This window comes from Anneissia japonica, unplaced genomic scaffold (genome assembly GCF_011630105.1).
Source record: "Anneissia japonica isolate Jap-2015-1 unplaced genomic scaffold, ASM1163010v1 scaffold2692_len624387_cov171, whole genome shotgun sequence".
NCBI lineage: Eukaryota > Metazoa > Echinodermata > Crinoidea > Comatulida > Comatulidae > Anneissia > Anneissia japonica.
Window position 1 is genome coordinate 19,978 of NW_022742695.1, and position 16,607 is coordinate 36,584.

The window sequence follows — 16,607 nt, forward strand, 5'->3', positions numbered from 1 at the left end:
GAAAACTTGTCCAAGGAGTCCTGTGCTATGCAAACATGCCCAATTGTGCTTTACATTTACAAATCAATTATTGTGCAACTAAAGATTTTAAAGATAAAAATATATTTTAAAGATATAGGCCTAATTGTATTATAATATATTGATTGTTTTAATACATATTTTAAATCAAAACGTTTATATGTTTTACAAATTACAAATCAAAATTTCAATGAATAGTAAATAATGAATAAATAATAATAATAATAATAATAATAATAATAATAATTAATAATAATACAGTAATAATAATGATAATATTATAACTCACTAATATTATAAACAGAAGTGTGGAGAATGCTTCTATTTTACTTACAAGGCCTAACTTCTTGATTATGAATGATTAGGCATATGTTGTACAAAAATTTCTCTCAATGCAATAATTCGTCAACTTTGATTTATTGTTTAGATTACAATTTACAAATAGAAGTTTACGAAGTCATAGGCCTAGAGGCCTAGATACAATTAGAAAACTTTCATGTTATTAATATTTTTATCATTCATTTACAGGCGAAATTAACATATTATCACCGACGATTCACAAACCTACTCTGTCTGCTCAACCAACCTTTCTCCTCTGCAGTGTTGACTCTTAGGAGCCTCATGCTATATAGAGTAGGCTGCTAGCAACTAGGTATAGGCCATGATAGACTTTCAAAACAAAAAGATAATCGTAACGAAAAAAAAAAAAAAGAATCGTCCTCACTTTATCTTCTCGAAATAATACAGCACGTCACTGATTAATTAATTCCAAAGTTATATATGATTATACAGTATATGATATTTACAATGATATGTTAAAATCCCTAATTGAATTGTCCTCATGAACAGAATAATGAAAGAAAGTTTATGCAGCATCAATGTTTTATAAAATGTTATAAAGCTATATGCGCGCACGCTGTTCGGTGACAACATGGCGCCCATGAGCCAAGTTGGCCAAACTCTCTCTATCTACGGCTCTGATAATAGCGCATGGATGGCGCCCTCTTGCTAAATTGGAAACTTTTGAACCTTGACCGATGCTTCTATTTGTTACGCGTAAATCGCGGAGAACGCTATCTTGTGTTTATAAGATCTTTGCTAGGTACCCTCTATCAGCTCTGCAGAAAAGCTACAGAAAATCAGAAAATTTAAGTCTAGCGCCCTCTCATGATGTCGGTGACAAACTCTATCGAGAGGGCACTATCCTATTCATAAAATTGATAAAAATAAAAAAAAATGATGGCGATGTGCACGCGTTTGGTACAATTGATATCAAATGTTTTTAGTGTAAAAAGTTCACAGGCTAAACAATTATTGTCTTGTCGATTTGCTAGAAGTTACACCTCAGTACTCAAAAGCGCAACGCGATGTAGAGAAATATCTTCATGTTCGAGAAAATTAAGTCGGTGTGTTAATAAGCCAGTGAATCAAGCCAGTGGGATTGCTTCAGCAGCGATGGTGTTTAGCAGCGTAGCATATTGTTTACATACAACTGCAAATTCAGGTAGGCTTATTTTAGGCACAGACAGGGCCTAGGCTAGGCTTAGGCGGGATATGACCGGTTGAGCCGCCGGTCATTTCTATGGAACACCAAGCGCGTCTCTCAGTGAATGTAGTCGGCTTGCCGATGTCATCAGTGAATGAACCCCCCAGATACCAGCTACATACATATTCATCCCACAGTCTTGTCAGTCTTTGATTTGCTCGTATTGCCGTTCGTGATGTATAATTGTGTAATTGAAAATTAGAATTTTGATATTTTTATGTACAACATTTTTATAAAAATATATGAAGTTGTATAATTGCAAAATCATATTAAAAATGTAATTTTATGTACTACATTTTTATAAAATTAAATGAAGTTGTATAATTGCATTCACTGAGAGACGTGCTTGGCGTTCCATAGAAATGACCGGCGACTCAACTTGTCGGCGGCTCAACCGGTCATAATCCGCTTAGGCCTACATAGTACGCCGTGTTTATTGATCCGACACCGGAACCCAACTGCCCACTGTGCATGCGCAATGAAATGAAAAATCATTGATATTTTTCAGTCCAAAAAAATAGCTTGGTATGTCTTGAGTGAGCTAGGAAAACAAACGAAGACCTACTTTATTTTATTAATACTAAACTTATTTGTAATAAGATAATTTCGGTAATTTTCTCCTTATATAAATTATATATCAGTTATTACATACTAAGTAAGAGCAATTTTGATTTTTTTTTTTTTTTTTTTTTTTTTTTTTTTTTTTTTGTTGGCGTTTTTTTTTTTTTTTTTTTTTTTTTTTTTTATTTTTTTTTTTTTTTTTTTTTTTTTTTTTGTTGTTTGGGGGGGGGGGGGGGGGGGGGGGGGCATGCAAGATGTGTTAATTCTTGTTGTACTGTACCTTTTGTAAATGTGTATTGGTCGAATAAATAAAATGAAATGATTGAATGAAATGAAGTGCTAGGCCTAGCTACTGATCAGTGCTAAGCCACCGACCACCAGCGATGACGCATCAAAACACTCATGGTTTAAAATTTGGCCCAATAATCTTGGGGCCCGATTGTCTAGCCTCTAGGCAAAATCATTTCACCCCATGCCATGGCTGAGGTTTGTATTTGTTGATGTTTGATACCAAAATAAATGAATAAAATTAATAAACATATGATCATTTTATTTTTAATTATAATTCGTAATTCCACTTATGAAAAACCACTTTATCATAGAAGGACAGCAAGGTCATTGCACATTGTGTTATTACTCGAATCACTTAAGCAACCGTCTTCGATACAATGAACTAATAAATTACCAAAGAATGCACTGCAGATTATTCACAAACAGAAATGAGTATGGCGAGTCCGAAAAAATGGCAGACATAAGATGAGAAATGCCTGGGGTTAACAGTACATTTCCACGGAGGGTGTCAGCGGTTACCACATGGTAAAGTCCTTTACGAAAATGAATAGTGATGCAACCCCCAAATTTAGCCTTGAAGCATGTCGGTATCATCATGTGTGAGTTGTGAATTTGTTTGAATACATTGGTCCCAAGTCTTCAGGATCGAAATTGGGACTGCCTCCCACACTTCCGGAAATTTATAATTTTGCATGTTTTCACTGCTTTATCAATTTTCTCACGGAAGTCAGTGCAGATGGGTACCTGGTTGTGCAGGAAAATAAAAACCAGATCAGTGGTGGATTCAGAGGAGGGGGAAGCCTGGGAGAAATGAAGATTACTGTATATTTAAATTTAGTCTGAGAGGACCACTTCCAGCCATCTTGAAGTGCCATATCATAAATGTTCTTACCTTAACTCCAACCAAGGAGGTATATACCTCCTTTCTCCAACCATGGTGGGGCTGAATGTGGTCTAGACTCTCCATCTTTGAACGGCCCTTCCCCCCACCCTTCGACCCACCACCGCAGATCTCCTGGAAATGACTTCATCCAACTTGGGATCCCTGTGAATATGTTTACATTTAAACAATATTCCATTTTATTTTTTATATATTCTGGTATTTTGTTGATCGCTTTTGTCAATAACGGACATTAATTATTTACTTTTCTTAAAACAGGTAATGAGCGTTTCCTTCAAGCAGCACGGACTAATGATGTTGAAACACTCAAAAGGTAGCTTGCATGGTTGTGTATATAATAGAATAAGCTAAATAAGCTCACTGGCAGATCCAGGAATTTGAAATAGAGGGGACCCAGGTAGGGTCTTTCACAGGTGGAGGGTTGTCTATACCACTTCAGCCTCCATTGTGGTTGGGGCTGAGGTAAGGAAAATGTATGATTATTGCATCTCAAGCTGGAAACTCTCAAACTTAAAATTTGAATCAAATTTTTTTTCTTCATTTTTAAATTTCTAAAGATTTAAGGGAGGGCCCCCTCCTTGAATCTGCCACTGGACCTTAAAAAGCTTGGTGGCCCATTGTTTGGTGTGTGATCCTAAGTTTAAAATCCTACCAAACACTCCACAATACTTCATTTTAAGCCTTGTAGAGGGTTGAAAGAATAGCTTGGTGGATATGAAGGTGGTTGCCTTAAATCCCAGGGTTCTGGGTTCAATTCCTGATAGTAACCATCCCATTCCCAGGGGAGTCTCACAAAAATCTGGACAGCTTCCGGCTCTCCCGCAAGCTAGCAAGGATCTCCTGGAAAATATCCAGTCTCCTGCACATTCATAATATTTGCATGTTTTCACTGCTTTATTATCAATTGTCTCATGGAAGTCAGTGCTTATCATAAGCTTAGCCAGCGGGCCGTCCGGCCATCTTTTGGACGGCCTACAATTATTTAGGACGGCCACTTTCACCGAGACGGTTTAGACAAATTCTTTATATTCTTCAAATCTATCGAATGTTACATTTAACTAAAGCTAAATCATATTTACGTTTGATAAATACAACATTTATTGATTGGTATGTTGTTTTCGTACTGATATTCGGTGGGGATTCCCAAAGATGGGCGTGGCCCACCCATCAGCTCAGTGCCATATGCCCACTGGTAACCATTTTGGACGGCCTATTTTGTTTTTTTGGCTAAACCCTTGGTGCTGATGATAAACAAATTCATAGTTCCAGTAGGTGGGAGTTCCCATCCCCCTTTGAAGCAACTCAATTGAAACGTCGAGACTTTCTTAACTACAACAGTTCTTTTCAGAACTATTTACATGGTGTACCACAAGTTTCAACATATATAAAATGAAATTAGATATGTTAAAGGTTGTTTAACCAGATATCCCCGAAATGACTTCCAACTTAAACCCTTGTAGTCCACACATACAATGTTGCTTCATCTGTTCCATCTTAATTGTCAATTCTCATGTGATTGTTTGTTGAGATTGGGGGTGTTATGATTTGACAATTTAAAACGTACCTTATTAAATTTCAATCTAGGCTGTCAAAATCATTTTCATGTTAAATTCTTCTGTTTCAGAACTATTTAATTTTCATCATTCCTGATAATTTTCAACATTCCTTTTATGCTTGAATAAAAGCTAAACATAGAATATAATTACTGTACCTTTTTTGTAATTTCCTCTCTAAAAATATGTATAGGCCATACGTACATATGTACAGTGTATGTACTTAAACAATGCAGCCTATCATGCAATTTGAATTAAGATTAAAAAAATTAATTTTATTTGTTTTCAGATTAGTCACTCAGGGAGTAGATGTAAATGAGAGACATAAATTAGGATGGACAGCTTTAATGGTTGCAGCAATCAACAGAAACGAAAGGTAAATAAATCACTTGAAACCTCTTACAGTTTAAGCAAACTCATTTTACCCCAGGGTCATTCCCTGTCAAATCACTCAATCAATTAAACCCTACTTTCTTAAAATTTACTCAAATTCAGTTTTGGGTACTTTTTTTTCGTGTATTGGTTAGGTTTGCCTTCTAATCCCAAGTTTAAACTTCCTAATCACACTGTCAATGTGTTTAGCTATTGAAATACTATTTTTATTAGAGTACTGTATAAATCTCATGTATTTATTGTTGTATACAGCTTGTCACCAGTTAAAGATCACCAAATGTGTCATACATGCATGACTTATTTGGTCTGTGACTGGGAGTGACTAGCTAGTTGGCTAGTGGGCATTACTCAAAGCCCTCTCAGCTTGTCCAGGTTATCCTTATGGGCCTTTTTAATTTTCAAGGCAATGTGTAATTCTTAATGATGACATAATTAATGTTGAAATATTGAATCCTGACACGATAGCGTGCATTTCGATACTTGGAGTATGTATTATACTATCGTGTCTGGATGTGCCACTTTGATAGTGTGTATAGAATATTTAGAAATTTAACAAAATAATTGTACATTTCAGAGCTGTTAAGTTTTTGTTAGAATCTGGAGCTGATCCAAACTTAGGGGATGATTTTACAAGCACTTACCACAAAGCAAGAGAAACAGGTTTAAACTCTCTACAAGGTTCGCTTTTACTTAATTCTTTATTTATTAAATTTATTCAAATTGGCATTTAGTGTAAACTAGAAAAAGGAACTTGCATAGTAACTTGATGAACAAACTATACATTTTTTGCAAATGCTATACATTAATATCTCATATTTATTATAGGATATTTTTTTTTATCTAGTTTAACTTGCTTTGTTCAATAAGGGGAGTAGCAGTTTCTAAGGTGTATTTTACCTATTATCCTTCCCCTTCATTGGCAGTGTTTTTTTAAAAATGTTTTTGTGAAGTGTTTTTGTTGCCAGGAGAATTTTAATATAAAAAATATATATCAAAATTTATAAATATGCAGTAGTTCAAGTCTAGTCAAACTAGTGAAAATGAATGATTTCTGAGATGTAAATCATATGCAATATAATTAATATATTTAAACACTAATGTTTATTTAATGAACTACTTATTATGATAACAATATTTATATTTTCCAAAAACCAAAAGGTCCACTGATTAATCTCAAATAAGAAAGTATAATACATACTCCAAGTATTGAAATACACGCCATCGTGTTGGGACTCAATATTTCGACATTAATTATGTCATCATCAGGAATGATCCAATCCTGATGATGACGTAATTAATGTATTTCAATACTTGGAGTATGTATTATACTTTCATATTTATATTTACACCATAGTGCTTGTGGTAAGAGAGGATGAGTTCTGTGATCGTCTTAGCAACCGTGCCTCATTCAAAGGTTGTACAGCTCTACATTATGCCACATTAGTTGATGATACCAATATCTGCCAACTATTGATGGAGGCTGGTAAGTGAGTCTAGCAATTTTTTTTTGTGTTTGACTATAGGGGGCAGTAGATGAGTAATTACTTTCTGCTTGTATGGTATGATTTTAAACAAGAAATTAAAAGGAAATATTTAAATTGAGAAAGAAATATGAATGTAATGGTAAAAATAAATTAAGGTTTGATTGCAAATAAATAACTACTCTTGTACTGAAGATTTGAAACTTTCGATTTCTGAATTGGATGGGTCGTTTTAAGCTTATAACTTCAATAAATGACCAGCACTTCTAGCAAGTATTTAAGCAAGTAATGAACAAAATAATGTAAAATATGAATTTTTTTTCTACATTAAAAGTGAAAGTCCCATGTAGTCCCATATATAATTCATTTAGTTTATTATTGTGCTCTCTTATTTGTAGGTGCTAATCCAACACTAGAGAATGAAAATGGTCATTCACCTGCAGACTATGCTAGAACTAGAGAAATGAAGCAACTGATAGAAAGTTATGCAAAGAAGGTAAGACCAAGCTCATGTAGAGGATCCAGAGCTCACCCTGACTGTCACATAGATGGGTTCATTGGGGCTGGTCCACAGTGGCTCACATTATCTAGGGGTTTGAAAAAGATATTACGCTATTATGTCATTTCTGTTAAAAAGAAATGTATTAACTGAATATTTGCAAGTTGAAACTCACATGATGATCCAGCACTGCTAGGCCTACAATACTTTTTGAATTTTTATCTCTCACCCAGACCTTCGCCACGGCAAACATTCAGAGGCCTAGATCCACGCCTGCGTATGACCCTTTTCCTTGGCTTGACATTTGCCATCCAATTATAAGACTGGTGGCCATAGAGCCTTTCTGTTGTAACCTTGTTCGTTCGTATAAATTCCGCAATTGCTGTTGAATACTACACAGGAAGGTCCATTACCTCTAGCAAGCTAATGGTGTTTAACTACTATCCTGTACTATAAGACATTGTTCTCAGGGAAAATAAAAAAAACTTTACATGTATTGATGATGTATGTGGTTGATAGTTAGAAGTTGTCCACATACTGTAGTTAGGCCTCGAATGAAGAAGTACCTACATATTTCTTGCAGAAACGATATATGTTGTCCCCATCCTGTTCTAAAGCAACATCCCAGTGTTTGAATGAATTGCCTCAGCCTTGTGTTAGACCAGTCTAGACGCATTTTATTGCCTAAAGCCTAAAGCTGGGCACTCATTTCGTTGTATGACGGTTATACAAGCATCAGCTGACAAAATCCAACTTCACTTCCTGTGAGTGTTAGAAGACGCGACGTCATCTATTGATTGGTGCCAGCAGTCTAAACATATAGTCATTAAGAACAATCCATTGCGCCCATGTTGTGGCGTTGCGTTCTCTATAAAATCGCGTCAGCCAATGACTATCAGGTACAGTGACTACCCGGCTTAAGATGCTGAGAATTGTGGAAATCAAGGAGTTGATTAGTTTTAGATGCAAAGTGCTTACTGTTAAATATAGGTTAGTTGTTGGAGACCTTTAATGAGTAGTATAACACAGTTCCTTTTAGTACACTGCAAACTTTTATTCACACAAACTGTACGTTGGTTACAATCAGCTAAACTCCAGGTTTCGATGTTAGAGAACCCTTTTTTGTCAGCTCAGCTCCATACTTTTCTTCGGTGTACTCCTAACTACTAAATTGAATCTAACTACTGACTCAGTGATATGGGGGTGTTTGCCTATTATACTTTACGTAATGGGGGGTGTGTCTCAAGTAAGTCACCCCATACTTTTAGAGTTTCTGATTAGATCATAGAGAAATTCTTTCTCTGATTTAGTAACTTGTTTACCAAAAAACTGCTAATTAAGATGTATCCCAAACTTAAGGCTTAGGCTCAAAACTGACAATCATAGATTCATAGTGTGAGAAAGGCCAAGTCCAACTGACTAGGGTAAAGTTATACAATGTCCAGTTACATTATTAGATTATCTGTATACTCAAGTTGACCATTAAAACTGTCAAACCACTTTAAGGCATTTATCAGGTGAAGGGTATTGATTCCAATGGTTATGCAAGGTAATACCATTGAACCTTAATACTACATTACATTATAATGAATCATATTATCCTACTTTCAGGTTCATTGATTGAAGGTGCTAGTCTTTTTTGTGTAAGTTTTACTGTCATGAATCATAATATATGGTAGGGGGAACTATTCCTATGCAGTATGTAAGGCCAACATTTTTACTATGATTATCATTATTGTCAATTTATCTCCATAGTATAAAGCTGTTGAGGAACAGAGAGCATTAGAAGAGAGAAGGCGCTATCCATTAGAACAGAGATTAAAAGAAAATATTATTGGACAAGAGGGCGCTATCACTACAGTTGCTGCAAGTACGTACCTGCTTATTGAAAAAAATATTAATATCTCACAATTAAAGGGAGCAGCTCAGCTCAGACGGCTAAACTGGTGGTAGCCACTTCGTGCTGAACCATTGAAATCATTCCAAATCTTTGATCGCTGGTTCAATTCCTTTCAGTGCTCTCATTGTGTTTCAGTCGGAGGGCCGAAATACAATTAATGATTGTGCTCTATCTTTTGAGATGTTTTATTCTCTTGATCCCTGTGTAATATGACACATGGTCATTAAAGAATGCATTGCACTCTTTGGAAAGTATCAGGGAATTTCCTGGTGTAATGTCCAGTTCACCACAAAAATGACTACACTGGAAACAATTCTTTTAATTTCCGGGAATTATCCTTTCACAAATAATAATTCCTATTCTACAGTATGCTATCCTAGATTAAAAACATAATCACCACATTTCATCGTTGTTTTCAATTTTATAGTAGATGATCATAATCTTGATCTTTATTGTCTTCATGTGATCATTTCTCATTAAAGGTTTATCATAATTATTTTACTACCATGATTGTTGTCATCACCACCACTGTTATCATCATCATTGTTGTCATCTTCATTGTTATCATTCTTGTCATTATCTTCACTGTTATCATCATTGTTGTCATCAACTTTACTGTTATCATCATCATTGTTGTCATCATCTTCACTGTTAACATCATCATTGTTGTCATCATCTTCACTGTTATCATCATCATTGTTGTCATCATCTTCACTGTTATCATCATTGTTGTCATCTTCACTGTTATCATCATTGTTGTCATCATCTTCACTGTTATCATCATCATTGTTGTCATCATCTTCACTGTTATCGTCATCTTCACTGTTATCATCATCATTGTTGTCATCACCACCACCATCACTACAACAAGTCATTGTCTACAACGTTTTCCTTATTACAGTCATCATCACATCATCATCATCGTCATCATCACCATCATCGTTATCATCATCACCATCATTAAAATCATCTTGAGTCAATTGACATAAGTTGATGTGTATATTTCTCATCAGCAATCAGGAGAAAGGAGAATGGATGGATGGATGATGACCATCCTCTGGTCTTCCTCTTTCTAGGATCTTCAGGAATTGGTAAGTAGCCTGATTAATTTCATAATATTATCAATTATGGCACCACTTGCATTGAGGGTCAAGAGAAAAAATCAGATTGCCTTGCATAAAGACATACAAAGTATTCCGTGTGACCTCTAACCTCAAGGTGATATGCATGCTAAGCTAACCCATCTAACAATGTGATGTACAGTACAAGGAACAAAATAATGAGCATTTCGGTACATTTTTTCAACCTTGAGGCAGAGGTTCAGTTCCTTGCTCTGCATTTCTCTTGTGTCCTTGAGCAAGGCACTTTACCTATTGTCGCTCTACAACCAGGAGTACATGTAGGTGAAATGTACTGATTACAGCTGCAACATTACTTATTTCGCCCTAAGAAAGTATGTGTTCAATATGTGTTTGATCCAGTGACCTGGAGTAAATATCTAAAGTGCAAAAACGTTGTTGGCATGAAGCTTTATAAGTCTTCATTAAATTAGTGTGACCAGCATAGTAATGTAGCTTGTACTAGGATCAGAATGCCGAAGTACAGCTGACAGTTACTTACTTGTTACTTGAGTTTTGCCGTCTCTTGCAAGAGTACATTTGGCCGTCATTGACTGATAACAGTTGACTTCATTGCTACTAAATTATTAATCTGATTTGGTTGTTGAGAGTGAGTCTGATAGATCACTATGGCTTTACAATATTTTAGCTTGAAAAAAAAATGTTTTTTCTTTTTTTAAAATTACATTTGGCAGCTAATAAATTCAGGAAAAGCAATCTCTTATAAATTGTTTCCTGTCTACTTGACTATGCAATTCTGCTCCTGATTGGCTGATATGACATAATTTCTTTATTTAAAGGTAAGACAGAGCTTGCCAAACAAATAGCGAGATACCTACATAAAGACAGCAAGAAAGGATTTATAAGAGTTGACATGTCTGAGTACCAGGAGAAGCACGAAGTGGCCAAGTTCATTGGCTCGCCACCAGGCTATGTTGGGCATGAACAGGGCGGTCAGCTGACCAAGAAGCTGAAACAGTGTCCAAACGCTGTTGTCCTGTTTGATGAAGTGGACAAGGCACATCCAGATATCTTGACAGTCATGCTGCAGCTGTTTGATGAGGTAAGTTATAAGAGATTGCCTGGAAATGACATCAAACTATATTGATGAGATTTTAGATGCAGAGAGCGTATGCAGTTAAACCTCATGGGCAACGACCTCTTAAGCTGTTTTTAATTAGATTCATCATTCCTCAAGTAAGTGACAGTGACCAATTTTTGCTTAAAAATAGGATTTTTCTGTAGTGTCTTTATAGGAAGTGATTCACAGTAATAATATCTTATTAAAATAGTAATGATTATTGTTCAGTATTGATTATTTATTCATGGTGTGTACTCTTGTAAGCAACCACCTCGTAAGTGACCATTTGCCTTGACCTGAAGGAGGACGCTTACAGTAGGTTCAGCTAGACCTGAATTCTCATGATCAAATTCAGTTAAAATGTCCTGACCAATAATATAGAATAAAGAATCCAAATTTCCTATACTATATGTAAGATAGCAAAAGCTTAGTTATGAAATAATAATAATAAAGCCTTTTCTTTAGTAGCGTTTTACTTAATACTAATAGTGATTTTCATTTATACATGTGCCTTACTCTATTTAGTACAAACTCTTGTCTCAAAGAAATCAATATGACATTATTAAAACTTTGTTATCTGAGGTCAAAATCTAATAACTGATGCAAAAATTATTAAAAAGGAATATCAAATGCAAAGATATGATAATTTATTTTTTTGTCCAACATGCAGTGGTCAATACATGATGCAGGCCTCGAATTTTACAGCGGCCATTGCCGACGGTGCCCTCCCAGTTAGCCTTGGTGCCCCTGAAAATGAAGCACGACGACGGCCACTACTTGCCTGCCCTTTTGAAGCCTTGGCCTCGGTGCCCTCACGATGCTTAATATAGATCGTTTGACACGTAAAATATATCTGAAGAACGTTCAAATCCCGAAAGAAAACACAAAAGCCAAAAACGTAGGTCGCCTAGGCGAATCCTAGACTAGCCTAGGCCTAGATAAGGTTGCAGCGACAGAACAAGAGAATTTCCATGTGTGTTGATATGGACTGTTTTTGCGGTTACCGTTGTGTGCGCATGCGTCTGACTCAGCGGTAATTGCAGTAAACATGTACTACTGTAGTTGAAAACATGTGCTTGCATGCTGTGCAGCTAGCTTTGGGCGATCTGACGTCATCGCAGGTCAAGCGTGTGAAATTAACCTAATTGGTTGACACTCGGCTAATCCATTGGATGACGGCCAATTTAGAGGTGTGGCCTCCTCTCCGATGACGACGCACTGAGCAACAACATCAGATGTTGAACTTTGACTGTTTTGTTTACGATCGCCGACCGCCGCAAAAAACTAAAGTATATTCCAAAATTGAATTGACAATTAATAGTTAATACTCTAAACAAAGTCATTTTACCATTGACAACGAAGGCTTGGCTAGGCCTTGCTTGGCTTGGCCTAGAAGAATCAAGGCACTCGCGAGAGACTAGTACTGAGGCTAAATCAAATTTTACCTTGGTGCCCTTTTATATTTTAAATTTTAGCCTTGCTGCCTTTCCATTTGGCCTTGGTGCCTTTCAAAATCATGTCATACCGGAGGCCTTGCCCATAAAATCCCCAAATTCAAGGCCTGTCATGGGAATTTTGTTTTTGACGACAAGCAATTGGTTTTGCTAGAGTCTACCACATATGTTGTTTTTTTTTTTTTTATCTAATCAGGGTCGTCTTACTGATGGCAAAGGTACTACAATTGAATGTAAAGATGCTATATTTGTGATGACCTCAAATTTAGCAAGTGATGAAATTGCTAATCATGGCCTACAGCTGAGGACGGAAGCTGAAGAGATCAGTAGACAACGACATAAAGCTAACCTAGGTTTGTGCACTACTATTACGTCAGGCATTAACGCCTATTCTATTTTATTAGGACATTCCTGATAACAACTTTGCTCAGTCAGCTAAACTGGTAGTAGCCACCGTGTGATGATTGAACCATGGAGGTCTCTTTGTCCCCGGCTCTATCCCTATCACTGCTCTCCTTGTATTTCATCTTGAGGGCTGAAATGCAAGTTACGATAGGACACCATCTTTCAGATGAAACGTTTAAGCTGTTAGTCCCATGGGCATAGAAGGCCCATGTGCACATTTAAAAACACAGTACACCCTTTGAAAAAGAGGTCAGAGTGTACTGCCACAAAGACCACCAGAAGGACCCCAGTAGAAATAAGTCTTCTTCAGACTCTTGTGAGTTGTCCTTGGTGTTTGTACCGAATAAATCCATCCATTCCAAATAAGAGTGCGCACAGTCAGGTTATAATGTTGTGTCTCTTACTGTACCATGTAACAGTAAAGGTTGCTTGAAATTCCCATAAGAATTTTGAGATTCTGGCCCAATCATCTTATTAGCCTTATTAAACTTGCTCCCTGTCAAACTCTCATACAAAGTGTAGCATTATTGATTCTGTCCTGTGGTACCATGTTACTTGCTGTTTTGAGATAACAAATAAACAGTATACATAATATTATATAAGTATGATTACCTGTTATCTTATTCTTTTTATGTCTTTAATAGGAAATAATCTTTAATAATAATAATAATAATAATAATAATAATAATAATGGTAATAATAATGTACGTTTTTATATTGCGCTCTACACAACTAAGTCACAGAGCACTTTTCCACATTATTACCCCAGTCATTGGAATGATGCCTATGGGGGAAATTCCATAGTTTGTGACATGAAATATATCAGCGCATTTTGCACTCAATTTGCTCAGCTACCCACTTATATACTCCTGGGTGGAGGGAGACAACTTGGATAAAGTGCCTTGGTCAAATACAGAAGCAATTTGCACAGTGAACCCTTTTGAACCCCTTACCTTATATTATATTTGTCTTTATATGTCATAATAAAAAATAATTTTGTTTTATTTTTTGCATTAATATTATTAACTTCAGAAAACACAACTGTTGAAGAGGAAATCACAGTTTCTAGAAGGTTTAAGGAGTTGGTAGTGCAACCAATACTAAAAAGACATTTCAAACGAGATGAGTTTCTCGGTAGAATCAATGAGATGGTGTATTTCTTGCCATTCTCTCGGTCTGAGCTTATTAAACTGGTTAAGAAAGAACTGGACTTCTGGGCAAAAAGGGTATGATATATTTTATCATTAGGCTCAAGGCTTAAGTTATATTTTCACTGTATGTGATGTGTATGTACAGTACATCAAAGAAAATTATAACATTTAAATTAATTTCCCCCCCCCCCCCAAACAAGGCCTGCAAGCCCCTTCTAGGTAGTGACCTTAGAAGACAATGATAATAATGACCTTAGAAGACAGTGATAATAATAAAATTAATAATATTCAAGCATTTATATAGCGCTCTTTACCGGAGTCTCACAGCACAATATGCCATGAATTACTTGCCCCTTGTACTGAAACATAGTGTTAACCACTTCACAGCCTATCAACAAGTTCACTCATGTAACTAATTCTCCTCTTAGTCCTACCCTAAGATTTTTTTGTCCAACACAAAGGATTTTTTATTGCTTTATATTGGACGCTGGTATTTAGATGAGTGGAATATTTTTCACACTGACACGTTAATTAATGGGATAACATGATCATTATCATCCCTGTCGTATAATTGTGTCATAGCATTTCTCCATAGCAGCCTTTCTTGGTTCATCTCGCTTTATATTATTTGTCATTTTTCAGGCTGAACAGAAACACAACATAGAGCTGACATGGGACAGACAGGTACTGGATGTACTGGCAGATGGTTACAATGTACATTATGGGGCAAGATCAATCAAGCATGAAGTAAGTTCATAGGTGAAATGTCAAAGGTTATTCATAATGTTAGCTAATAGGGAGCTTTCGATTGGCAACGTAGAACATTAACGTAGTACGGAAACGTAGAATGGAAAAATTATCCGTGACTGTGGTCGTGTGCATTCTACTTTTGATTTTTTTTTTTACGCTGCATATGCAGGTATGTTGAGAAGACAGATGCATCAATGTTTAATATAGTACAGTCCTCTTTCTGGCATGAACATACCTTGTATGTAGCTGACAAACTGATTTCAGGAGAGAATGTAACATAAACGTCATACATGTGCAGTTAAATTACCATGAAGTTGTTACATTCTACATTGCTCCAAATAGAAAACACCCTGTACATTTTGCAGCAGTGACAAATCAAAATGAATAAATGACTTGAATTAATCCTCTTAGGCTCATATGCATGGAGTATCGAACTATTGTTCTGATCCTTCTGCTGCATTGCTTCCCTAGAATTTTCCCTCTTTGTTATTGTCAAGTTATTGTCAATTTGTTATTGTTATTGTCCAATAAATGCAGGTCTAAATTTCTGAATATTTTAATATTTTATTTATATTATGATACTGTATTTGATTTTTGTTTCAAAATTTTAGACTTTTTATTTTTTAGCATACAGAAGCTTGCACTATATTTTTTTGATTTTCATTAGATGTTTTCATAACAAAAAGCTCATGAAACTGAACTATTCTCTTCAGGTAGAACGAAGGGTGGTAAACCAGTTGGCGGCCGCGCAAGAACAGCAGCTTATCAAGAAAGGTTGTCATCTTAACATTACAGTTGATAATCCAAACGATGAACTTAGCAAGGAGACGACAAAGCAGCAACCGAAGGAACCCGCAATCCGACTCCAAATTACGGAGAAAGGGAAAAAACAAACTCTAGATTTACCCCATGTCCCAATTGCAGAAAGAATACATGATGCATTTTTCTAAAACTTCCAAAATAATTTTTAAGTCTGAGAGTGCAATTGTGGTCATCAGAGGTCATCATATATTTTCTTACCTTAGCCCCAACAGGGCTGAGGTGGGTATAAACTCTCCATCTTTGAGAGTCCTTCAATGGGGCCCCCTTCCCTCTATTTCAAATTCCTGTATCTGTCACTGCTGTTCACCTGTTTCTGGCTGTGTGTGTGTGTGTGCAATTTAGTGATCTCCATCTACGGTTTTGGTTCTCAATGTTTGAGGTTTAATTTAATTTTATATTTGTTCTCATGGGCCAAGAATATGCCAAAAGCAAACTTCTTCATTTGTTTCCCCCCCCCCCTTTATTTTTTTATTTCATTGATTTGTTTACTGCATTTACAGTACTACCTTGAACAGTTTCATCTTATTACCAATTTAGCAATCTTCAAATTTATTTTCTATGTAGGCCTACTGCCATTGTTGAAGTAATAAACAGTATGTATAGAAATATTTGAGTTGAGTATTTTTTTAAGTGAATTAATTCTCACATAAACATTTTTATGGGGCATCATATTTTCAGTGGCA

The 16,607-nt window shown here is 35.9% G+C and overlaps 1 protein-coding gene across 1 annotated transcript; it reads left to right on the plus strand.

Annotated features, from left to right (window-relative positions):
- Positions 1 to 1,244: 1,244 nt before the first annotated feature.
- On the plus strand, positions 1,245 to 16,530 carry LOC117119229 (caseinolytic peptidase B protein homolog). The gene is made up of 13 exons (XM_033264037.1): positions 1,245 to 1,522; positions 3,576 to 3,630; positions 5,160 to 5,246; positions 5,838 to 5,941; positions 6,618 to 6,746; positions 7,143 to 7,240; positions 8,999 to 9,113; positions 10,157 to 10,234; positions 11,062 to 11,324; positions 12,993 to 13,149; positions 14,234 to 14,427; positions 14,995 to 15,099; positions 15,816 to 16,530. Exons 1-13 carry the CDS (start codon positions 1,255 to 1,257, stop codon positions 16,050 to 16,052), a joined length of 1,890 nt encoding a protein of 629 aa, XP_033119928.1. The 5' UTR covers positions 1,245 to 1,254; the 3' UTR covers positions 16,053 to 16,530.
- Positions 16,531 to 16,607: the final 77 nt, after the last annotated feature.